General features: G+C 33.9%; 1 protein-coding gene across 2 annotated transcripts; it reads left to right on the forward strand.

Moving 5' to 3' along the window:
- Positions 1-2,221: 2,221 nt before the first annotated feature.
- Positions 2,222-26,669, forward strand: LOC136038249 (large ribosomal subunit protein mL46-like). 2 transcript variants are annotated; one of them, XM_065721361.1, is made up of 6 exons: positions 2,222-2,332; positions 9,003-9,205; positions 14,566-14,698; positions 16,382-16,524; positions 19,778-19,915; positions 26,482-26,669. In XM_065721361.1, the coding sequence occupies exons 1-6, from the start codon at positions 2,272-2,274 to the stop codon at positions 26,635-26,637; spliced, it is 834 nt and encodes a 277-aa protein (XP_065577433.1). In that variant the 5' UTR covers positions 2,222-2,271; the 3' UTR covers positions 26,638-26,669. The 2 variants fall into 2 exon arrangements, with proteins under 2 accessions (XP_065577433.1, XP_065577434.1); XM_065721362.1 differs by having other exon boundaries at positions 2,253-2,332; positions 8,992-9,205.
- Positions 26,670-27,105: the final 436 nt, after the last annotated feature.

A 27,105-nucleotide genomic window follows, 5' to 3' on the forward strand; every position in this document is an offset into this window, starting at 1 on the left:
GTGCCCTTTTTAAGTGACCAAAAAAATTGGAGGGCATCTAGGCCCCCTCCCACGCTTAATTTTTTCCCAAAGTCAACGGATCAAAATTTTGAGATAGCCATTTTGTTCAACATAGTCGAAAACCACAATAACTATGTCTTTGAGGATGACTTACTCCCCCATAATCCCTGGGGGAGGGGCTGCAAGTAACAAACTTTGACCAGTGTTTACATATAGTAATGGTTATTGGGAAGTGTACAGACGTTTTCAGGGGGATTTAATTTTGTTTGGGGGTGGGGCTGTAGAGAGGGGGATATTTTGGAGGATCGTTCCTTGGAGGAATCTGTCATGGGGGAAGAAAAATTCAATGACAAGGGCGCAGGATTCTCTAGCATTACTATAAGAAAACAATGAAAAATAAACATGAAAAGTTTTTTTCAAATGAAAAGAAGAAGTAGCATTGAAACTTAAAACGAACAGTGATTATTACACATATTAGGGGTTCTAAAAATACTTTAGCATATAGAGCGAGGTATTTAGGAGGAGATAAATACCTTGCTCTTTATGTTAAAGTATTTTAAGTAATTTCAACTATTTTATTCTACGGCCTTTCTGATTCAGGGGTCATTCTTAAAGAATTGGGACAAAACTTAGGATTTAGTGTAAAGAGCGAGATATTAACGAGGGTACAAACCCCCTCGTATACATTAAAAAAATATAAGGTTATGAAAGTTTGTTACGTAAGTTAATTCTTAAGTTACGTATATTTTTTATTAATAAAAACGTTCATTAAAAATTAAAAGTTCTAGTTGCCTTTTTAAGTAACCAAAAAATTGGAGGGCAACTAGGCCTCCTTCTCCACCCCTTATTTCTCAAAATCGTCTGATCAAAACTAAGAGAAAACCATTTAGCCAAAAAAAGAATTAATATAAAAATTTCATTTTAATAATTTATGTACGGAGAGCCAAGACCAAACATGCATTAATTCAAGAACGTTCAGAAATTAAATTAAAAAAACTAATTTTTTTAGCTGAAAGTAAGGAGCGACATTAAAACTTAAAACGAACAGAAATTACTCCGTATATGAAATGAGTTGTCCCCTCCGCAATCCCTCGCTCTTTACGCTAAAGTTTGACTCTTTGCCACAATTCTACTTTTTAAAACAATTAAAAACTTTAGCGTAAAGAGCGAGGGTTTGCGGAGGGGACAACTCATTTATATATGGAGTAATATCTGTTCGTTTTAAGTTTTAATGTCGCTCCTTGCTTTCAGCTAAAAAAATTAGTTTTTTTAATTTAATCTTTATCTAGACCTTGCGGAAACCAACAATAGATTTAGATGTTTGCTCACATAATAAGGAACCTTCCGTAATAACATATAGAATTAGAATGAATACATCTCTTTTTCCTTGTTTATTACGTTATTTATCCACAAGAGGTGCTCAAGTCAGCTGTTTTCATTTAACATTACAAAATTGAAAATTTTCAGTATCCTCTGTCTATGCTGTCAAACGAATGAAAACTTCTTTCTAGAAAGACAATGTATGTAATGTATCTGAAATGCACATGCTTTCGATTGCTAGGAATCTGAAATGCCAACGAAATTATTTATTCTAAGAGCAAAATAGTTCTTAGGATTTTTTTTGTTTTTTCTCCTGCTCCATATAAACGTTGCAATGCTTATTTTACAGAGTCAACAATTTTAATATGAATTTTATACCAATGCCAATAAAATTTGAGGTTTTGGCTTACTGCTTTGCATATTATAACATATTCCTCCTTTTTTGGTTTAATAATAAGGCATTTTCGCCTTGCTGTTTATATACTTCAAATTTTACTGAGTTAGATTACCCATCATGGTCAGTTTTAATTTATTGTCCCAATTTATTGCAGAGAAAGTCAGCCAAATTTTTTATTGTTTTCTCTTAATAAAATTAGTACAGACCCTGATTTAATTCCAGTTTTTACGCTAATTTAAAAAAAAATTACTAGTAGATTAAAAAAATATTTAATTCAAAACATAAAAAATAGTCCTTAGGATTTTAAATTTGGCATGCTATAAAGGCCAGTTCAAAAGTGTAATTAATGATAATGCGCCATACTTGCCATACATGCATACTCATAGAAATTTTAGACTATCTTTTAACCATGTCTCCCTATCCTATGTATATATATATAACCGAAAAAAGTAGCCGAATAAAATTTAGAGAGAACCCGACTTTTCCTATTCACCGATAGTCGGCAAGAAACTGAAATAAAATTAGCAAATAATACAAATAAAAAAATCCGTGGAATGGCATTGCCAAGAACTTGTATCAATCTCTCAAGACTAACATCCACCAGTGACAAAATATGTAAGAAAAATATTCTTCAAGTGCTCAAGCAGATGAAAGATTAAATGGCAGTATCTCTTGCTAAATACAGCTCTTTGCTTAGCTGGAATTTATTCTAGGCTAGTGGTTTGTTCACCATATACTTGGCTAAATTGTTAAGTTTTTGCATCAGTTTCTGTAGTACACGATTTATACGAAAACCTAACATTGTTCAGATGGTCATTTATAAAGGAAACATTAAACTTCAGAAAAGTTCTTTAAATACTTCTAAAATACTTACTTAGCTTATAGGCCTACACTCCAGGCATTATATAGCCTACAAGATTCCTTTACTAATATAGGTTAAAGGTGAAGATATTATGCAATTCCTTTTGGTTAAGGTCTTAGAATAAAAACTCTTCAGAAGGAGACACCCTAGAACAAAAAGAGAAACATTTTTAGAGTAGGCCTACAAGTTTTATGCTCATTTATTATGGTTTGTTAATTTTTTGACAATTCATCCCCTGACACCTCTAATAGTCTGAAAACCACCCCAGGCAATACAAGAAAACTAATCAAAAACTGAGGAAAATATTTACTTATTTGCATAGCCTAATTTAGCCAGGAAGAAAGTGAATTCATCATTTGATGCCTTTTTTTAATGCTCTTTCCTAATTTAATATTTGTTTCTTGTGTAAATTCCATTTTGAGTTCTTACAGGGGCTCAAAACAAACCATAGCCTAGTAGGCTAACTGAAAATTTTTAAATAGGCTATGTTTCTAAAATAACTATCTAGGGAGAAAATATTTCCATTTGTAATGGATTCAGGAATAGTATTTGTTATTTTTATTTTTCATAATTGTACAATGTTTTCTTGAAAATAAATAGGCAGGAATTTCTGCAAAGATCCTAAAACCTCTCAAAAAGGGCATCACAGCAAAACAAAAAGTAGGGTAAGATGACCAGTACTGGGACACTTCAATCACTTTGCCTGTTCTTGGACAGAATATTTGGTTGGATTGCAACATGTCCAATACTGGGACAAAAGACAACAGGTTTTCTGGAAGCAACCCAGAAAAATGTGTAGATTGGGTGTCCAAGATTAAAGTCTTTTGTCCCACTATTGGACATGTTGTAATCCAATCAAAAATTCTGTCCCAGAATAGGCAGAGTGATCAAAGTGTCCCAGTACTGGTTGTCTTACCCTACACCATTAGAATTACCATTGAAAATGCTCAATAGCAACCTTACAGCTCCCATCTTGAACAACAATAGCACTGATTCCTTTTTTTTAAATTTTCCTTTTTTAAACTTTCTATGTACTTTCCAATTGTTCTTGCTGGTTTATTTTGCACAATTTACACATGCTTATAATTAGCATAAAAATTGGTGCTCTAAACTACTTTTCCATATGATATATATATATAGGTATACTATTGCAAAATATATTGTCCAAAGAGTATGTTCTGGCATGCATATGTTCTGAGTCTTCTCAGAATGCCAACTCCTTGTGCAATTTTGGCAGAAATGATGTCACTATGATGAATCCACCAAAGGTTAGAGTCAATATAGAAGCCAAGGTACCATAGTGACTTAACTTGTACAACAGGCTTTTTACCACTTTACCACTTACATTTACCACTTTACCACTTTACCACTTACCACTTACACTTACATTTGACTTTACCACTTACATTTGAAGAATCACCCACTCTACAGAATGTCAGTAAAAATGTCTTCATTACATTCATGCACAGCAAAGTTAAACTTGTAAATGCCTCAAGGAATAACCCCAAACTTGTTAAAACAGAATAACTATTAACAAATAACATTAGAATAACCATTGAACTATTAGAATAACAAATAACATTAGAATAACCATTGAAAATTCTCAATAGGAAAATTACAGCTGCCACCTTGAACAATAACAAAACTCATTTTTATGGTACTTGGTATTTTACCAAGTGCCATTTAGTGATCACAATTTCTGTCTATTGGTGTGTCTGTCCTGGTTTTGCTAGTTCAAGCACTTCCAAATAAACTAGGACAATGAAAGTTGGCAAGCATATCAGGGACCAGACCAGATTAGAAATAGTTGCTTCCCCAATTTGACCATTTGGGGGGATGGAGGGATGGTTAATTTAGAAAAATGAGATATTTTTAACTTATGAATGGGTGATTGGATCTTAGTGAAATTTGATATTTAGAAGGACCTTGTGTGTCAGAGCTCTTATTTTAAATCCCTACCAGGTCTGGTGACACTGGGAGAGTTGAGGGGAGGGGAGATTTCCAGTGCTTCTGGACATGCTAGGACAATGAAAATTGGTAGGTATGTCAGGGACCTGCAACGAATTGACTTGATAAAAGTTGTTAAGAATAAGCACAAGTTCTAGATATATGATTGACATAATTGGACCAGATCTGCTCTCTTTGGGGAGTTAGTGGATTTCTAGTCCTTTGTCAAGTTTGAGTATAAGCACAAATTATAGATACATGGTTGACATAAGCAGACCAAATGCAATGTCTCTGAGGAGTTGGAGAGATTTCTAGTGCTTTGGTGAGTTTGGTGCTTCTTGACATGTTAGGATGATAAAATCAATAACTGTAGTACTAAGTATAATTTTGGGTTCCAACCTTGTCACAAGTGGCATATGAGCTCTTGGCTCTTGTTTTGCATGGGTGGTACTGATGCATCCTCTTTTTCTTTTTTTCATTGTTGCTAGCAAATCACTCAAATATCATAGAGAGTTGTTTAAGGCCATGTTTTTAAAACTTAATTTTTATATGTCATTAGTTTTGAACTATTTTTAAATTTTACTGTATAGCCTGGTAAAATAACTATAGACTATGTAATAAGTTACCATTTGGAGCCCTATTAGGGACTCAAAGTAGAATTTGTCACAGAAGCAACTGTTTGAATTTGGAAAGAGATAAAAAAGATATCAAATGATGTATTGATTTTCTTATTAGACAAACTATGTGATTATACAAATATTTACCATCAGATTATCATATTTCCTTCCATTATTGTGCTTTTTTCAAAATCATTTTAATTAACATTTTGGTAAATTATACACTCAATCACACAGAGACAAATTGAAGACTGGGAAGATGACTAGTTTGATAAAAGAGCTTTTATATTCTTACAGATTTTACTCTTTTGAAGTTGTTTTACTTAGTTGTTTTATTTACTATAGTTTACTTACCATAGGTTGCAATAGTTTTTTACTGTTATACAGTATTTTTACTGTTTTTTCCTGGGCCAGTAATGGAATAAAGTGCATATCAATCATTGTTCCTAAAGATTTCTTTATCCTACCCAACCCCCTACTTGACAAATATAGACTGGTTTGATAAAAGAGCTTTTATATTCTTACAGATTTTACTCTTTTGAAGTTGTTTTACTTAGTTGTTTTATTTACTATAGTTTACTTACCATAGGTTGCAATAGTTTTTTACTGTTATACAGTATTTTTACTGTTTTTTCCTGGGCCAGTAGCCTAATGGAATAAAGTGCATATCAATCATTGTTCCTAAAGATTTCTTTATCCTACCCAACCCCCTACTTGACAAATATAGTCTGTTTCCCAACTACTCCATTTCAGTATTTTCAATACTACAACACTTCTTCCTCCCACTTGATTAGCATTTGCTGTTAAATTAATAAGAAGAAATGAGTTGAATTGTTGGAAAGGATTAAAAATTTTTGGGCTTTTTGTCCATTAGGGGATGGACTGGGGGTAAAGTGAGCAAAGTGGCTTTTGGGAAAGATATATGTAGGCATTTTAGAGATTATACAGTGGTTTTCCAGATTTGTATAGTGTTATCTTTAGAATTGTTCATACAGAAGAACAATATTAACAAGCCTAAGAAAAGAATTTAACAGTAATACTCTAGATGAGATGGTTTTGCTATCTTGGAGAACACAACTTTTAGAAATGAATTGAGATCATATAGGCTATTCTGCCATGGGAATGTGTTTTCAAGGTCCTATCTTTACCCCCTCTCTATTTCTATGGATTAAAATATTGCATAAAGACAGGTCTATACCTGTCATTAGAAAACCATGTGTTTTTTTCTATGATTTTGTTTTGAGTCTGCTTTTCTTTGACTAAGTTTTGAAAATATAATTCTAATGACTTGATTAAAATTTTAAGCTGTATGATTTTTTTTTCAAATTTAAGATGTATTTTTTAAAATTCTTTAAAACCTTATAATTCAGATTTTATTAAAATTATGAGGCTCAAACTGCCTCCTTTGCCATTTATGTATTGTAGATCTATTTTTGAAAGTTTTGGTTTTGTAAACAAAGTTTTCCCCAAGTTCACCAATGGTCAGTGCCTTTTAAAGAGGGTAGACAAAGAAATAGATGTTCAAGAAACTTCCCTGGTTATTGCTTAGGCTGTAAATATACCAAAGATATCAAAATAAAAAAACAATTTTTTATATAAAACAAACAATTTTGATAACAAACACTGAAACTAAAGATGTTTTATATAATTTTTTATATAAAACAAACAAACACTGAAACTAAAAATGAAGTTCAGTGTGACACACTGTGAACGATCTTGGACTTATTTATGGCAAACTTTATCATAATTTAGCATGAAAAGGAGCAAAAAAAATTCAGATAATCTACCTGAAAAACACTGGCAAGTAAAGGAGCTAAATATTTAATATCTCAATAAATTTATAAAAAAGAAAAGTGATTAAATAAGTTTTCAGTTAAAAGGAGCAAATAACATTCTATCTTTTATTGAATAGTTTCTTAGAAATTGTAGTGAGGGTAAATAATCCTATCGTTTTTGTAACTGTAAAAAAAAATATAAGAAATTTGTTTATATTCATTTTTGTTATATTTTTACAAGTCAGACAAACATTTCAGGGGAGAGGGGGCTAAAACCAGATGAGGGAATCTGGCTAATAAAATTCAAGCTTCATGAAGCCTAACAAAAAGACGAGCACTACTCTCACCCTACGTATTTTTAAGGTGTTTTTATGGCACTTGGTACCTACCAAGTGCAATATAGCAATTGCAAATTCTATTGGTCTGTCTGTCTACTGATTCTGCTACTTTAGGGACTTCCAGATAAGCTAGGACGGTGAAATTTGGCAGGCGTATCAGGAACCAGACCAGATTAAATTAGAAATTGTTGTTTCCCTGATATGACCATCCAGGGGGGAGTGGGGGAGAGTTGAATTGAAAAAATAGAAAAAATGAGGTATTTTTAACTTACAAACAGGTGATCAGATCTTAATGAAATTTGATGTTTGGAAGAATATCGTGTCTCAGCGCTCTTATTTTAAATTCTGACCGGATCCGGTGACATTGCGGGGAGCTGGGGGGGGACCTAAAATCCTGGAAAACGCTTAGAGTGGAGGGATCAGGATGAAACTTGGTGGGAAAAATAATCACAGGTTCTAGATACAAGATTGACATAACCGGAATGGATCCGCTCTCTTTGGGGGAGTTGGAGGTGTGGGGGGGGGGGTCAATTCTGAAAAATTAGAAAAAAGGAGATATTTTTAACTTACAAAGGAGTGATCGGATCTTAATGAAATTTGGTATTTGGAAGGATATCGTGTCTCGGAGCTCTTTTTTTAAATCTCGACCAGATCTGGTGACATTGGGGTGAGGACCTAAAATCTTGGAAAACGCTTAGATTGAGGGATTGGGATGAGACTTGGTGGGAAATAAGCACAAGTCCTAGATACGTGATTGATATAACCGGAACGGATCCGCTCTTTTTGGGGGAGTCGGGGGGAAGGGTTAATTCTAAAAAATAGAAAAAATGAGGTATTTTTAACTTATGAAGGAGTGATCAGATTTTAATGAAATTTGATCTTTAGAAGGATCTGTGCCTTAGAACTCTCCTTTTAAATCCCGACCAGAACTGGTGACATTGGCGGGAGCTGGAGAGGGAAACGGGAAATCTTGGAAAACGCATAGAGTGGAGAGATCAAGATGAAACTTGATGGGAAGAATAAGCACAAGTTATAGATACGTGATTGACATAATTGGAACGGATCCGTTCTCTATAGGGGAGCTGAGGATTGCCAATTTAGAAAAATTAGAAAAATTGAGGTATTTTAACTTAAGAACGGGTGACCAGATCTTAATGAAATTTGATATTTAGAAGGAACTCATGTCTCAAAGCTCTTATTTCAAATCCCAACCAGATTTGTTGACAATGGAGGGAGCTGGAGGGGGAAACCGGAAATCTTGGAAAACACTTATAAATGTCGTAGATACGTGATTGATGTAACTGGACTAGATCCGCTCTCTTTGGGGGAGTTGGGGGGTGGGGTTCAGTGCTTTGGCGAGTTTGGTGCTTCTGGACGTGCTAGGACGATGAAAACTGGTAGGCGACCATCTGGGGGGGGGGCTGAAGGGAGAGGAAAAATTAGAAAAATCGAGGTATTTTTAACTTACGAGTGGGTGATTGGATCTTGATGAATTTTAATATTTAGAAGAACCTCATGACTCAGAGCTCTTATTTTAAATCCCAACCGGCATTAAGCCTCTAATTTTCCTTTTAAAGCAATCTATTGATTCTTAGAATTTTGCCAGAGCTCATACCAAATGAGCTCTTGGCTCTTCCGACCTCGTCACAAGTGCCATATGAGCTCTTAGCTCTTGTTTTTTCTTTTTTTCAAATTAGGTTTCTGGTTTGAATATTAAGTGAATTGACGTAGCTAGTGTGTTTTTAGGTATGAGGCTTTCTTCTTTTGCATCTACTCAAACAGCCAAGGAAAAATGGGATCTTCTGAGTGCTGTCTGTTTAGAAAGGAAGCCAGTTATCGCAAGGAACCTTTTACCCATTGAAAAGGAGGTTCTGTCAATGGCTCAAAAAATGGAATACAGATTAAGTCTAAAGTCAGATCATGAAATACAATTAGAAAAAGATAGGCAAGTCTGTCTTTCTCTTATTTTTAATTGTTTTTCTCTTTCTTTTCTATCAAGCTTGGAGAATGTTTTTTTTTAATCATGTTAAAAGTATTCTAATTTACCAACTTTCTTGATAGCTATTTGTACAAACATATCTGATCCAAATTTTTTTTTATTAAAGGGCACACTTCAACTTTTCTTTTTAATTTTTTTTTTTTTTTTTTTTTTTTTTTTTTTTTTTTTTTTTTTTAATGTCTTCTACTAGTTTAGATGCATTTTGGGCTGGAACTTTCTTGATAGCTATTTTTACAAACATATGTGATCGAATTTTTTCTGTTAAAGGGCACACTTCAACTTTTCTTTTTAAAATATTTTCTGATTTATTTTTTTGTTTGCCATGTCTTCTACTAGTTTAGATGCATTTTGGGCTGGAAAAGCCATAGGCATTTACAGTTTCTTTTCTAACCTGTTTTTTTTTTTAGAAAGGTGTATTCCTGTCACCCCTTTATGCTGTTACTCTAATGACCAGCTATAGGCATTTGCTCAGGAATTAATTTTAGGGCCAGGGCATATAACTTAGAAGCAAACACAAAGCAAAGGTGAATTATGTGGGCAATGTAAAAAAAAAAACATAAAGACAATTTAAGTTTTCTTTAAGAGGTAGGGAAAGAGCTGCATGCCTGCTGAAATGATATGCATTATGCAATTGTATTTTTGACCAATCTGGTATGTGTATTTGAAAACATATGAACTTGTGCATTTTTTGTTGATGTAGTCAAAAAAAAAAAAATCTTTGGAAATTGAAGCCATATATCTTTTGTGGTATCAAGTGAGCCATGGTAAGCATACATTCTGAGATTCCATCCCCCCCAAGTTTAGAAGGGTCATTAGTTTATGAAAATGTTGAAATAGGAAGGTAACATTCATTTCCCAAAATCTAGAGGGGGTAATTCTTGGTTTTTACTTTTCAGCAAAAATACTTAAAAAAGAGTATTTTCAGAATGTCTCATTCGATTGATGTGTCCACAGCTTGGGTGAAGTTTTATTTACTTCTGTTCAATTTTGTTGGCTGCCAAGATAGTAAATGCTGTTCTCTAAACTAGTTTATAATCTATTGTAACTATAACTGGGGGAATAATGGTTAACATGAATGTAACCACAGGACAGAACAAGGTTGGCCAGAATTTCTTTTTGCTGAAAATTATTTCAATAGCAACTCTATGTTGATCCTGTCCTAGCTAAGTGGTTGGCGTTCTGGGTTGAGAATATTTTGACTGAGGGGCACGGGTCCAATTCCGGGCACGGCCAGTTATTTGGTTTGGGAAAGGGGCAAGTGGCGTGACTTTTTAAGCTCAGCCAGAGTCGACCCAGCTCTAAATGGGTACCTGGAGAAATCTGGGAAAGGTAAGCTGGAAGGGTTTGCGAAAGTACAGGATGACTGGCCCCCCCCCCCGTTGCACTTTTTGGCTGAAGGGCCATGGAACGATCAGTACCGCCGGTTTGTACCTTGAGAGTCTAATGCCATCTTACTTATTTACATACTTACCATTTCTTACCTTTTTTTTACTATTTCATACTTTTAGTTTTCTTCATTAAAATTCTGAACTTTTCCTCATTTAAGTTGTCCCATGATAGGAAAAGAGAATAAAACAAATTATGAATATCCTTAGAGTGAACATACTTGATAAAAATTCCTTCAATGGACTCCTTTATTAACACTCGCCCTTCTTTGATATCATAACTTTTTGGCAAGCTGTAATGGTACAGGATAACTAGTGGTTAGATCTAACTTTCTTACTGCATAGGAAAGAAAGCAACAATTTATTTTTTTCTTTGGGCATGAAGCTTTTTTAGTACATTTTGGCCAGGCCTTGAAGGTGCAAGAATTCATTGCTATGATATAATTAATGTCATAATTTTAAAACGCCCAGTTGTTATAGGTCAAACTTCGTCAGCATTTTTTATATATATATTACCCCTTACTTTTTACCCTACTTGCTATATTACCCATAATTACCCTACTTCCTTCTGTGCAGCCAGAGGCTCCCAGGATATCCACTAAGAGCCATCACCGTATGTTTGGCTGCAAGGACTCCTTCCCACAGGGTCAGACTGTTGATGAAGCGTATTTCCTGTCTTCTTCTTTGGCGGCTCACTGGCTGTCTCTCCAGTGCTAGTCTAGGGAGTCTGTCTTACACTATATAGGTCAAAAGTATGCCCCTAGTAGTACTATTTATTTATTTATTCTAGAAAGAGAAACCATTCAACATAAAAAAATAGTAAAAATTCATGCACACTTATATATAGTACATATATAGTACATCTAGTTGAGTTTTTACAATGTTTTTTTTTTCTTTATCAACTATTGAGCACAGATTCTTTACTCTTAAAAATAAATTTTATTGTGTCTGAAGTAAGATTAGAAAACATGGATGTGTACTCCAGGAATAAATCATCAAACAGTTCGTGGTAACGAACTGTAGTAAGGAACGACCCGGCTCAATAGTAACCAAAACTCTAAAAAATGGAATTTTGATGTCAATAGCTACATCAAAAGAATTGCATTTTAATGCTGATTTTAAATATATAATTTTAATTAAGTTTAGTCTTACCCATCATAAGTTACGAGCCTGAGAAAATTTGCCTTATTTTAGAAAATAGGGGGAAACACCCTCTAAAAGTCATAGAATCTGAACGAAAATCACACTATCAGATTCAGCGTATCGCAAAACCCTATTGTAGAAGTTTCAAGCTCCTATCTACAAAAATGTGGAATTTTGTATTTTTTGCCAGAAGGCAGATCACGGATGCGTGTTTATTTGTTTTTTTTTTCCAGGGGTGATCGTATCGACCCAGTGGTCCTAGAATCTTGCGAGAGGGCTCATTCTAACGGAAATGAAAAGTTCTAGTGCCTTTTTTAAGTGACCAAAAAAATTGGAGGGCACCTAGGCCCCCTCTAACGCTAATTATTTTATCAAAGTCACCAGATCAAAATTCTGAGATAGCCATTTTGTTCAGCGTAGTTAAAAAACCTTATAACTTTGTCTTTGGGGACGACTTACTCCCCCACAGTCCCCGTGGGAGTGCCACAAGCTACAAACTTTGACCTGTGCTTACATATAGTAATGGTTATTTGGAAGTGTACAAACGTTTTCAGGGGGATTTTAGGTTGGGGGGAGGAGTTGACAGGAGGGGGATATGTTGGGGGAACTTTCCTTGGAGGAATTTGTCATGGGGGAGAAAATTTTCATGAAGGGAGCGCAGGATTATCTAGCATTATTTAAAAAAATACAATGAAAAAATAAATATGAAAAAGTTTTTTCAACTGAAAGTAAGGAGAAGCATTAAAATTTAAAAAGAACAGAAATTATTACGCATATGATGGGCTCACATCCTCCTAATACCTTGCTCTTTTTAAAGCTAAAGTATTTTTAGTAATTTCAACTATTTATTCTACGGCTTTTGTGATTCAGGGGTCATTTTTAAGAAATTGGCATAAAATTTAAGTTTTAGTGTAAAAAGCAAGGTTCTGGCGAGGGGGTGAACCCCTGTGTATATGTAACAAAAACATGAGAATACAGAACTTCGCTACGTAAGCTAATTTGTAAGTTACGTATATCTTTTACTAATAAAAACATTCGTAAAAAAATTAAAAGTTCTAGTTGCCTTTTTAAGTAACCAAAATCGGAGGGCAACTAGGCCTCCTTCCCCGCTCCTTTCTTTCTCAAAATCATTTGATCAAAACTATAAGAAAGCCATTTAGCAAAAAAAAAAAAAAAAAATATGCAAATTTCGTTGTAATTATTCATCTGCATAGAGCCAAAATCAAAACATGCATTGATTCAAAAAAGTTCAGAAATTAAATAAAAAAAAACAAGTTTTTTTTAACGGAAAGTAAGGAGCGACATTAAAACTTAAAACGAACAGAAATTACTTCGTATATGAAAGGAGATGCTTCCTCATCAACGCCCTGCTCTTTACGCTAAAGTTTTTACTGTTTTAAAAAGTAGAGTTAAGAGAAAGAGTCAAACTTTAGCGCAAAGAGCGGGGCGTTGATGAGGAAGCATCTCCTTTCATATACGAAGTAATTTCTGTTCGTTTTAAGTTTTAATGTCGCTCCTTACTTTCCGTTAAAAAAAAACTTGTTTTTTTTTTTATTTAATACATTCAAAGAACCACTAGTCTTTTGTGAATAATATTGCATTCTGATGATAAACAAGGCTCTCCAGCTTATGGCAAACAATAATCCATCAACTCCTCTACAACTTTTGCATATTTTCATGGTATTAAGCCATCCGAGGCCGATAAATTGGCCTGTTCTTTTTTCTGGTCTATAGGGTGCAAATTGTTTTATTTTTTTCTAAACTTTTAGAAATATAAATAAAACTTACAGCTTCCATTATAGACGAAGTCAAGAACCCATATTGGAAAGGATCCAACCCTTAAGGAGTTCATAGAATCCTTTTTGGAGAGACTGTAAAACTTGATTGTTCAGAAGGTGGTCTCTCGAGACCCAATTTCAAAATTTCTTGTGCGTTTTCTCAAAAACTTCTTTTGGGTTTTTGTATAGTTTCTTCTAAGATATTGAGAATATTTTATTGTTTAAGTATATGCTGCTGAAAAACTTCAGGGATTTTGAGGGGGGGCTACAGAAAGATTGTGATGCTCTAAAATAGATTGTTTTTGAACTCCATTATCAGATTTTGCTTGTCTCATGATGTCTTTCGCCTGACTTTCGAACAAAGAATCCTCAGGGAATAATAATCTTCCAACCCTCCTGATGATAATTATGATGTTTGTAAGTTCCGTTTGTCATGACATTTAAAAAAAGTTAAAGTATTGTTTATACCTGTAGATCGGTCATGCATGATCAATTAAATTAATCAGTCAATTAGTTATTCAGGTAATCAATTCAATACCCCAAAAAGCTACATTGGGTGTCATTTTAGCTTTAGTTATTTTCTGGATGCAATATAGATAATTTAACTTGCATTTTTGTTACTACCTTTGGGAGTAGCCTAACTATTGGATGTTTGATTTGATCTATCTTGAATTTTTTTTATCTAGTTTTAGCTGCTCTTCTAGTTTTTTGTTCCCCTTTTTGGTTACTTTCTGTTTCTTAGTTCTTATCCTCACCAAGCTTGTCCTGTTTGATACTAATGTTACATGTGAATGCAAAATAATGCGAAAATACAGTATCAATGCAATGAATATTATTAATATTACGCATGCAAAATTAAGATAATTTTATGCAAACATATTATTAATGCAAAATATTAATGTTAATCGCTTCTTTTTTCCCTTGCCCTTAAAACTTTGTACCCTTAAAATTTTTTGTACCCTTAAAACTTATTGTTTGCTACAAAAAATGTATGTTTCAGGGAGAGGCAGGAAAGAATAAAACAAGGAGATGCTGATGATTCAGACATGGACCAGGCTTCATTGAACAGCGCACAGGACTTTGAAGACGCCTCAGTTGAAGAACTGTCAAAATTTCCCTTTGCTGATCGAATTACAGGTTTATGAAACAGGATTTATTAGTCAAATAATTATAATGGGTACCTATGTAGAAAACGTACAACCTGCACGACTCCAGAGGCATTTTGGTGTAAACTTGTCAATATCAAATGACATTTTTCATGACATTGTGTCAATATACTTGTCGATGACATTTTTCTGATAGACTCATTACTGCCATGCAGTGATAAAATTACTACATTATTGCAGACTCATTACTGCAATGATAAAATAATTTGCAGAACCAGGAATCAAGATGCGCAAAATGTCACTAGTCTCTAACCCTGTTTCATTGGTATATTTTTAGAATATTCAATCTTTGCTCGAGGAAATTAATGGGTCGTTTTGAGGCAATAATCTCTCCTAAACAACGTTTTAAAATAGATTGGTAGTGCTAGATAGACCTGTTTTGGAATGCTCAGCCTTAAACTTTTCCCCTATAGGCACTTGTTCATGTAAGAGGGCAGACACAGGTTCCATCAGCTGTGCCTGGTGCTTAGCAGTTCATTGACGTTTTCTTGCCATTAATTTAAAAAAACCGTTTCCGCAAAACCAGTTCTTCAAAGAAAAGGAAAGAGCTCCATTAAACAAAAAATGAACAGAAATTAAGTCAGATAATCTTCCTAGTGAAAAACTACCACAAATCACCAGCAATAAATAAATGAAATCCAGAACGAGCAGAAATTACAATAAATAGCCAAGTCAAACTCAAATTGAGCAAAAATTAACATGAGGAGGGCTGACAACTCCCCGTGCCTTCTCAAGACCAGAACATAATTTGCACTTTACTGAAAACAAAACATATTTTAAATGTTTTCGCTTTTTTTTACTTTAATAGATAAAAAATTACCAAAAATTTTAGGAAATAGATATCAGTATATGTATGTTATTAAACTGACATTCCACAGTTATTTGTTTATTTTTTTTTTTTTTGTAAAGTGCAATTTAAGTTCTGGTCTAATGTGCAAATTAAGTTCTGGACAAAACTATAAAAGGAAGTAAAGTGAATGTAAAGAGGAAAATAGCAAAAGGCTTTCGCATTTATCTAGTAACTAGCTCAAAAACTTGGATTTTTGAGCTTTTGTGTATTGACCTTTAATGATTCATGCATGACCTTTAAAATGTTCAAGAATTGAATTTAAAGAACCATGACTTCATAGGGGAAGAAGGAAAACAAAGTAAGCAATCCTATTAGACAATAGTTTTCAAATCCCCCCTCCAAAAAATACTAGTAGAAAAGCAAAATAAGATTAAATTCAAAAATAAGGAAAAACCTAACAATGAAGTAGTCAAAGGCCAAATTGTTTTAATACTCTAAAAACCATTATAAAAATTTGACAAAATATTAAGAAACAAATTAACACTAAAAGAGGAAGACATGTTACACTAGATATAAAAAAAATCTTAAAGTGAAACAATCCCGAATTTCTTTTTACAGTTTTTTTTAGTTATGTGTAATCAAGGCTGTTTCCGGGGGTGGGTTAAGTGTTTTGCCCCCTCCCTCCCCCCCCTATATTTTTGTCCAACTCGTAAAAAATTAAAAACATTGCATATAAACAAATTTTTGTTGCGTTTTGTAAAATTTTTTGTATCCCCCCTTGTACAAAGATACCCCTCCCTCCCCAGAACAAAATTTCGGGATACAGCCATATGCATAATAACTCATTATATTTTCAATTTACAGAAGCAGACAAAGAGAAAGACCAAAAGTCTTTAGATCGTATGCTGGATAGACATCTATTGCTGGTGGTCCGGCAGAAACTGGGCACCTCTTCCGTGTGGATTCTCCCTCAAGGACAAAGACAAGAAGGAGAAACAATGAGACAGGTTTGCTGCAATATCTTTTCCTTAGCCTAAAGCGGCCTCTACTTTTACAAATTGTCCTATTATAATAATTTTGTCACTGTTACGGATACATCGGTATACTCAAATTAAACCAACTGTGTAGGATATGCAAGTACGGGGGGGAGGGTGGTCGTCGGGTTTTCAAGTAGTTCAATAAATGAATGAATAAAGTATGTTATGAAACCGTAGAAAATGGAGGGACTGCACTGTGAATTGAGAGGACTATGATATGGGACAAAGAACTTACAGCTCATTACATTAGTTGGCAAAAAATATGTTAAGCTTATTTTGATCGCTTTATTCTTTCTGTAAGAGTAGCTAGTGTCTGAGTGAAATGAGCTATCCCAGGAAAAAAAAGATGAATATACTAACTATTTCATGTTAGTTTTTCTTTTTTTTAATGGTAGAAAGAAAACTGCATGTCAATATTTCCTTTAGGATGAAGATCAGTTAAAAAGAGGGCACCTAATTATTTCAGGAACAAGTAATCTCCGAATTTCGGTAATGCCTAGTTCAGAGAAGCCATAAATTCACCCATTTAAAATCCATTTGATTTTATTAGTAACATTAGGTCATTTCAAAAAATTGTGTTTTTGTCTTGAGAAATAAGCTGGTTTGGAAATAATCCACTGCACATACTTTAAGCCCATCTGATTTTTTTTTAGTAAAATTAGGTCATTTGGAAAAAGTTAGACTTTTGTCTTCAGAATTAAGCTGGCTTGGTGCCTCGACTGGGTTTCTCAACTTAAGAAGCGTATTTCAAACAACCTGAGAATTTGGGTGGTGTGCATTTCAGAGACTCCATCTACTGCACCCACTTAAAATCCACCTGATTGTGCTAGCAATGTTTGATTTTTTTAAGGAAGTCATAATTTTGTCTTTATAAATAAGTTAGCTTGGTGCCTCGACGTGACTCCTAAACCTAAGCGTATTTCAAGCAATGATATTGAATAAGTTTATTTCAAATTAGCGTGTCTGATTTTATTAACAACATTTGATAATTTTAAAGGAGTTATCTTTCTGCCTTGAGAAATAAAGTGGCTTTGAGTCTTATGTTGGCTCCTAAACCTTAAGTGTATTTCAATTACCTTGGGAATCTTAGGAATGCAGATTTCAGAGAAGCAATCTATTGAACCCACTTAAAATCCGTCTGATTTTCTTTGTACGTTAGGTAATGTTTTTTTCCTGAGAAGTAAACTTGTTTGGTGCCCTGGGCTACTAAACAAATTTCAGAGAAGCAATCTACTGCACCCACTTAAAATCGTTTGGTGCCTCCCCTGGGCTCCTAAACCCAAAAAGCGTATTTCAAGTAACTTTGAAATTTTAGGGATGTACATTTCAGAGAAGCAATCTACTGCACCCACTTAAAATCGTTTGGTGACTCCCCTGGGCTCCTAAACCTAAAAAGCGTATTTCAAGTAACTTTGAATTTTTAAGGATGTACATTTCAGAGAAGCAATCTACTGCACCCACTTAAAATCGTTTGGTGCCTCCCCTGGGCTCCTAAACCTAAAAAGCGTATTTCAAGTAACTTTGAAATTTTAAGGATGTACATTTCAGAAAAGCAATCTACTGCACCCACTTAAAATCGTTTGGTGCCTCCCCTGGGCTCCTAAACCTAAAAAGCGTATTTCAAGTAACTTTGAAATTTTAGGGATGTACATTTCAGAAAAGCAATCTACTGCACCCACTTAAAATCGTTTGGTGCCTCCCCTGGGCTCCTAAACCCAAAAAGCGTATTTCAAGTAACTTTGAAATTTTAGGGATGTACATTTCAGAGAAGCAATCTACTGCACCCACTTAAAATCGTTTGGTGACTCCCCTGGGCTCCTAAACCTAAAAAGCGTATTTCAAGTAACTTTGAATTTTAAGGATGTACATTTCAGAGAAGCAATCTACTGCAGCCACTTAAAATCGTTTGGTGCCTCCCCTGGGCTCCTAAACCTAAAAAGCGTATTTCAAGTAACTTTGAAATTTTAAGGATGTACATTTCAGAAAAGCAATCTACTGCACCCACTTAAAATCTTTTGGTGCCTCCCCTGGGCTCCTAAACCTAAAAAGCGTATTTCAAGTAACTTTGAAATTTTAGGGATGTACATTTCAGAAAAGCAATCTACTGCACCCACTTAAAATCGTTTGGTGACTCCCCTGGGCTCCTAAACCTAAAAAGCGTATTTCAAGTAACTTTGAAATTTTAGGGATGTACATTTCAGAGAAGCAATCTACTGCACCCACTTAAAATCGTTTGGTGACTCCCCTGGGCTCCTAAACCTAAAAAGCGTATTTCAAGTAACTTTGAATTTTTAAGGATGTACATTTCAGAGAAGCAATCTACTGCACCCACTTATAATCGTTTGGTGCCTCCCCTGGGCTCCTAAACCTAAAAAGCGTATTTCAAGTAACTTTGAAATTTTAAGGATGTACATTTCAGAAAAGCAATCTACTGCACCCACTTAAAATCGTTTGGTGCCTCCCCTGGGCTCCTAAACCTAAAAAGCGTATTTCAAGTGACTTTAAAATTTTAGGGATGTACATTTCAGAGAAGCAATCTACTGCACCCACTTAAAATCGTTTGGTGCCTCCCCTGGGCTCCTAAACCTAAAAAGCGTATTTCAAGTAACTTTGAAATTTTAAGGATGTACATTTCAGAGAAGCAATCTACTGCACCCACTTAAAATCGTTTGGTGCCTCCCCTGGGCTCCTGAACCTAAAAAGCGTATTTCAAGTAACATTGAGAATTTTAGGAATGCACAGTTCAGAGAAGCATTCTACTGCACCCACTTTAAACCATCTAATTTTCTTAGTACGTTAGTTAATATCACGAAATTGTGTTCTTTTCTTGAGAAATAAACTTGTATGGTTCCTCCCCTGAGCTCCTAAACCTAAAAAGCATATTTCAAGTAACTTGGAAATTTCGATAATATAAATTCCAAAGAAGCCACCTACCTCACCGACTTAAAAGCCATTTGATATTCTTAGTAAGTATTAGGTCATTTTTGTGTAAATTAAGGTTTTGGTACTGAGAGACAAGGTGGATTGGCGTTTCGACTGGCCTTCTAAGTTAAAAATTGTATTACAACTACCGCGGGAAATTGCCCGCTCAAAATTGATCTTGATTTTTTACTACTGCCAAATTATTTTTAGAAACCTATTAAGTTTCTCTTGATGAACGAGGGCAGATAAACTTTATTTTTACTCGTTTCAAAATGTATATTTATTTATATTCCATTTTCAGGCGGCAGAAAGAGTTCTTGCAGAGAGTTTTGATGGTAAGGTACAATCAAGGTTTCTTGGCAATGCACCTTGTGGGTTCTACAAATATAAATATCCAAAACATATCCGAGAGCAGGACGGTAATAGCATAGGAGCAAAGGTAGTATACCATTATATTGCCCCTGTAAGAAAATAGGCAACGTGTGTGTTTTGTAGATTTATCAAGATACTATTTTCTGTACCGAAAATCCGAGAGCAGGACGGTAATAGCATAGGAGCAAAGTTAACATACCATTCTATTGCCCCTGTAAGAAGAAAGGCAGCACGTAGTGTTTATAGATTTATCAAGATACTATTTTCTGTGCCGGAAACAAAAGGGTCCAAATCGTATTTTTTTGGATGATGTCATTAAAAAAAAAATGGGATTAGGATATTTAATATGTGATAAAACGGATATTATTAAAGAATTCTTGACAAGTCATAATCCATTTCTTTGACAAAACTGCCTTCCTGTTTGTAAATAATTTGAACGTGTAGAAGTATACAAGTAATAGTTCAAAAATTTTGATACGTCCTGAGACCACACTCCCTATACATAACGTTCCAATAAACAGCCAAGAACAAAGAAAAATGATAAAAAAAAGAAAATCAAACAAAGGGATTTTTGGTATGTGAAAACGAAAAGATAAACAGGTATTTTGTACGCAATACAAAAGAACCGAACTAGGGGGATAAGTAACTCAGAGTACTACCCTGATGGGTAGAATACAACTTGCTTGATTAGCTTGTAGACATACCAAAAGATGTGGACCAAGAGATGTGGATCTTTCCATGCATCCTAGGGAACTCTCCAAAAGAAAAAAAATAACCTTTTGACTACTCCCTCTCAATTTATTAAAATGCCAGTACAATGTTTTATCATTATTCCATCTAGCTACTTCTTCCAAATCCTTGGCAATTGTATCCGTAGCTTCCACTTCACACCTCCTTAGGTCACATCCACTTTTTCTCCGTTCCTTTTATTTCATATGATCTATCGCTCAGATAGTTCTTCAACAAGCTTCTCTTTTTTTCAACAAAGTTCTTTTTTTTGGACTAAGGACGGCTTGGTGGAGGTCTTGTTGAAATATCTGCTTTATCTTCTCGTTTTATTCATTGACTGAAAATCACCTTCGTTGTTTTTTTTTTTTCTTTTTTGTCTTTGTTGTTTTGCCTTGAAAAAGCCTAGATATTTCGGTTTTTTTTTTATCCAGAAAATTTTATCAGCAAAAAAAAAAAACACATTAAAACGTACACTTATAGCTGTTATAGCTATTGCAACAATCCTAAAATCTAATTCCTTGTGAAGAAATTCGAAGTGCAGTAGAGTGCACTATCACATCTAAAGATCGTGTTTGACATTCACACTTCTGAAATAATTGCCAAAACTGTTCGCTAAGCTGGTCTCAAGGGGAGGATTCGCACGGCAATGTATTCAATCACACTGACCATCCTGCAATGTATTCCCCAGCTGACCGTTACTTTTGAGAAAAGCTTAGCAAGCACATTTTGGCAACTATCATTTGGTTATTGTTGGTATTTATCTGGTAATTATTGGTTATAATTTGGTAATTATCTAAGAAGTGCGAAAATATCAGCTATGAGCCTTAAGTGTAACATCAAAAATAACTTACTATATACTAAATACTCGTATAGGATGTATATGTATATATATATATATATATATATATATATATATATATATATATATATATATATATATATATATATATATATATACCTATATATATATATATATATATATACTATATATATACCTATTGTATCGTATACGTATAGTGTTGTAAACGCATGCGTGTAGTGTGACAAACTAGTAAGCCAGGAAAGAAGAAAGGTGCTCCTTATAAATTGTAGGAGCGAATGTGCTACGTTTGTTTCCTTTACATTAGGTCAATTCAATTAACATTTGAGTCAAATAACCACCTACCACCGAATATTGCACAGAACAAGCACGACACCCGGCACCGGGTGTCGTGCGATACAACCCCTAAGCTACACAGCGATACAGGAAATCATTCCGACAATTTTTCACCACTCATTTTAATTTATAGGTTTATATATTGCAATTATTTATTTTGATATTCCGCAATAAATTATTTGTCATTGTCAAATAACAAAAACTAAAAAATTAAGTTAAATTCTGCGCAAATATTTACGTCTCAAAAAATGGTACGATGTTTTAGCTGAACCCAAGTTATTCACAGAGAAGAACAGGCAGGTTCTTGTTCCAAATTGAAAAAAAATGTGCGGGAAAAGGTGAATTCTACAAAAAACCATTATGGGTAAAGATCTTAATTTATAAGACTCAATTCAGAGCCTCAGTTTAAAGCATTCATAATGAGTCATGAAGACTTCACTCAGGGAAAATGTGTAATGATAACAGTAAACCCAACAAGTTTATAAATAAAACAAATACGGGAACTGCTTTGAAGGGGATAATATTGATGTTTGAACTGAAAAAAATCAGCCTCATTACTTTTCTACCTCGTATTTATACACTCTACGATAATGGTCTTTGATTCGGGTATGGTAATATATCTTATGTCTCAGTTAACAGCGTCTAAAAAATAATGGTTTCGACTTTAAGTAAAGAAGGTTTGACGTACAGTCAGGTGACATTCAAGATTATACACCATTATAAAGTGCAAGCATTGCAAACTAAATAAAAGTTAGTTTCTAAATAAACACTACTGCCATCTAATTATAATAGGCCCAAAGTTAATATCCTCAATGAGTAACATACCGGTAGCCCACGGACAAAAAGTATATGGTACAGATGTCTATTTGCCCTATCTTACAATGTAAAAAAAAAAGTCAAGCATCCAGATGCCCAATCTGGAGATAACTTAATGAGTCATCAAGGTTTTATTAGACAAATACGTAACTTTTCATGCACTGATTCACTTTTTCTCAAAAGGTCAGGAGGTTTTATCATTACGAAGAGCTTGTGTTTCGCGCCAAAGTTTGAAGCATTCACTCATGTTAAAATGGCGAAGTAAATGGTTCTATTATAAGGCTCTATTTTAAGGTGTAAAAATTCTAATGAAATGCCTTGCCTCTCATGTGACATGTTTTATAAACGAAAATCTAAGTGTCTATGGTCGAATCAATCAAGTTAAACCTTTGCTCAGTTTTTGATGCTCGTTTCTCACCATCGGTTTGCTCCCTCTGTCTCTTTCTTTTTCCCCTATGAGTCTTATATATATATATCATGAAAAGAGAAATCACCAATGCAACAGCACAAACACAAAAAAAAAAGAGACAGAAGGAGAAAAGGAAGACTGTTTTCCTAAATTAGTGATTAATATAGACCAGCACTTGAATGAGGCCTTAACCCTACTCATCCATACAATCACATAGGTCAAACAGCATAGCCATACACAATCAACCATAAACAATAATCCATGGACAGGCAGTCATGTCGTCAATAAGTATAAGTCGTCATTTACCAAACAATAGAAAAAATAATAAAGACAAATAATTCAGAGGCAACAAAAAAAAAAAAAAAAATAATAATTGTGCTCCTTTCTATTGACAATTAATTGATATTGAAAAAAGCTTGAAAAACGAGAAAATGGACGGTCACGAATTTTTTTTTCGGGGAGGGGGGGAATATATTGCTCAATATCTTGGGGGCAAAAGATATAGCCGCCTAAATGCGTTGGCTCAATACTAGCTGAATTATCAATCCGTTTTGGAAAATTATGACAGTAATTTATGACAGTAAATTATATGACAGTAGTTAATAATTTATGACAGTAGTAGTAGTTAGTAATTTAAGACAGTAGTTAATAATTATGACAGTAAATTATGACATGCGTATTGACAGTAGTTGATCTACTATATGATTGAAATAGATTATAGATTATATGAAATAGATTATAGACTATATTGACTATATAGACTATGATTATAGATTATAGACTATAGATATGAAATAGATTATGGATACTATATGATTGAAAAGTACTATATATTGAAATAGGAAAAGAGCCTTTAATCACATTCTTTACCATTTGCAATCATAAAATAGTGGGTTAATTTTGCAGAAACAAAATCTCTGAATGAGCAATCGATAAATTTTGAAATTTCTATTGCTTGATAGTAGCTTGAATCTTTTATCTCTATTCTGCATTTTTACAATATTTTTTGGAGGTTTTTTTTTTTTAAATTAAAAAATAATTTTCCGGCAATTTTTTATAGCTTATTTTTATATATATATTTTTATTACCAAAAGTAAAATATTTTTTTGCGGTTCTAATATTTTTGGAGTTTTTAGTAGAGTAGAAAAGGTTGGTCCTGCTCATTTTTTCTATCCTGTGTATTGCTTCACTAAGCAAATCAACACTATTCATCATTGTATATTAACTAAGTTCATTCACGTTTTGTTTGCACAGTTACAATTCTGCAGTTATAATTTTTGAAATTTTTTTGCAGTTCTAATATTTTTGGAGTTTTTGGTAGAGTAGAAAAGGTTGGTCCTGTTCATTTTTTCTATCCTGTGTATTGCTTCACTAAGCAAATCAACACTATTCATCATTGTATATTAACTAAGTTCATTCACGTTTTGTTTGCACAGTTACAATTCTGCAGTTATAATTTTGAAATTTTTTTGCAGTTCTAATATTTTTGGAGTTTTTGGTAGCGTAGAAAAAGGTTGGACCTGTTCATTTTTTCTATCCTGTGTATTGCTTCACTAAGCAAATCAACACTATTCATCATTGTATATTAACTAAGTTCATTTACGTTCGTATGTTTGTTTGACGACAAAAAACGTCGTCACTTTGAATCTATCTTAAGCTAAAGCTACGCTTATGAACCTTCCTAAAGGGCCAGTTGCTACGGGTTTCTCCCGCTGCAAAGGTTTTCAATGGTTGGCTCTCTATTATATTTTATATCTCTATGACCACACTTATGAAAACCAATTCATATACATTTAGTGAAATTTGGTGCCAAAAACCTCAAGAAAGGATTTGACAATGCTGGAATAGGAGCCGAGATTGTTTTTCTTTTTTACTTTTCATTTTATTTTGTCTGACCTGCTTTGCATTCTAAATTTTAAATGTGTATTATTCTACTGTTTCATTGAAATCCCATTGGAATCGCTTGACACGACAAAATATCTATTTGTAGTCTCAAGAAAAGCTTAATATCCCACCAGTTTTGCCAAAGTCAGTGGCATTATTATACAAATTTTAGTCAAGGGGATTTCACGAACCTTAAATCGCCATTGGCTTATCTACAATTCTAAATAATATAAATATATTGCCAGAGTCACGGGAATGTAATAGCTAAATTACCTATTGAGAGTTTTGACCTCAAAGTGCACATAAAACTGTATTAATTCGGTTACAGCTGAGAGTATATTATACTTTCATTTTATATGTGGGATTGTTGGGTATCTTAGGAAATTGTTTTATTTTTACGCTATTCTTGTAGGTTTTTTCAGGCCTCATGGATTGTGCTAAACCACGATGAAAAGGTACAGCCTACTCAAGGTAACCTTTTGCACTTACAGACTGGTAAACAGAAAGAAAATCATACCGGCTGATTACTCAAAAAAAACTGACAAGTAATTTTCATAGTTAAATTGCGTAGTAGGCTAGTGAATTAGCCTACTAGCAGGCTAGTAGTACAACTAACGTTCAGCATAATGCTAAGTTTTAGGTTCTCTGTACGAGTTTGTGGAATGTTATTTTTCCACATAGTATGGTTGTAATGTTTTATTTGCCGAAATTTGGTCATACCCGTATTTTTTTAAACACCCTTTAGATTCTTTATAGATATATGTAAGCTTTGATAATGCTAAAAAAAAAAAAACAGAAACAATATAAGTAGTATCATGATTCTGGTTCAGTGAAGAGACAAGCCTGATACAAAGGAATTCAATGATAAAAGTATCTTGTCCCTTCCATGCAAGGTACAGCTGCTGGCTTGTAGCAAAATCCCAAAGGGGGCATAAACCTTAATTAGCCGGCATTGATGTCATATATCGGAGGGGCAAGAAACTGTGCCCTCTTAAGGTAAAAGAATAATATCCATGCCAAAACAAATATGCTTTCAAGATTTAGGCAGCATGTTTTATTGCCAAAATAATTGCTTAATATCTATATAACAAATTCCATTTCTATATATTCAAATTCCTTTTAAAATATTTATAACAAATAAATAAATCAAGTTTTATTGTAGATTAAGGCTCACATGAATTTTTTGGGAGGTGGATAGAGAAGGAACTGAAAAAAAATTGATTGATAATTTCAATAAGAAGTGCCTAGAAGGTCGGGAACGTTTAGGATTTCGGGGAAAGGGATGGCCTCTAGGTAAAAAAAAAATACTAGAAAAAATACTAGAAAAAATACTTCAATGTGTGGAAACCTAATCGAAATTTATTTATTTAGATTTAAAAATTTTGACGCGTTATGATTGTGAGCGTTATATACGTTACTGTTAACCTATTTCAGAACAGAAAACGTTGTGTTGTGAAGAAAACCGTTTTGTGTGTGAAGGGAGATATATGTAAGAACCGTAACACGAAGCTCTAGAACCTTAGCAATAGACGTAAGGCAATGTCTTACGTATGTAATGTGAAGGATCTTTATGTCCAATTGTGTATAAAAAACTGTACGAACATATACTTGCGGATTTTTTATTGAAGTCTTTTTTTAGGTATTTTTCTTCAAGGCACATGTGACTAGCGATTCGCCGCTTAAGAAAGGATCGTGTATTGAAGATTTTGCATGGTTGGGTCGGGATGAACTAGACAGTTATTTGCCAGAAAAATATCGAAAATCCGTTACCGAATTTTTAATTGATGAAGATTAGCTTTTTTTCAAATAGACCTCTAACGAATTTTACTTGACATGTTCTATCAACCATTAGGTTTTTAAGTTCTAAAAAAAGGAAGAAATTTGGTGCATTAGTAACCAGTCTTAAGAGTATAATATAAGATTTATCGCGAAAAGCCTGCGCGCCGTAGCAACACAAAATACAGCGTATAACCAAAGCTCGAGGAACGAAGTACAACTTAAAAAAACGAACAAAAATAAAACAAAACAATAAGGTCAACATTTTAACCAACAATCAACAACTATAATAAAATTCAACTCCTAGAAACCTTAACAAACTATTCCTTCTTACAAAATTTCCTATGTTTAATCCCTCTGCGAAGAAACTTACAGAACTGTTTAATAGCACACGCGTTCCTCTCAGAATCCGCTCTATTAACCAACATTATCTCCGAAACACTCGTCCAAAAAATGCATTCCAGAACTCAGACAGCGCTTCACACTC

Source organism: Artemia franciscana, chromosome 17 (genome assembly GCF_032884065.1).
Source record: "Artemia franciscana chromosome 17, ASM3288406v1, whole genome shotgun sequence".
NCBI classification, from domain to species: Eukaryota; Metazoa; Arthropoda; class Branchiopoda; order Anostraca; family Artemiidae; genus Artemia; species Artemia franciscana.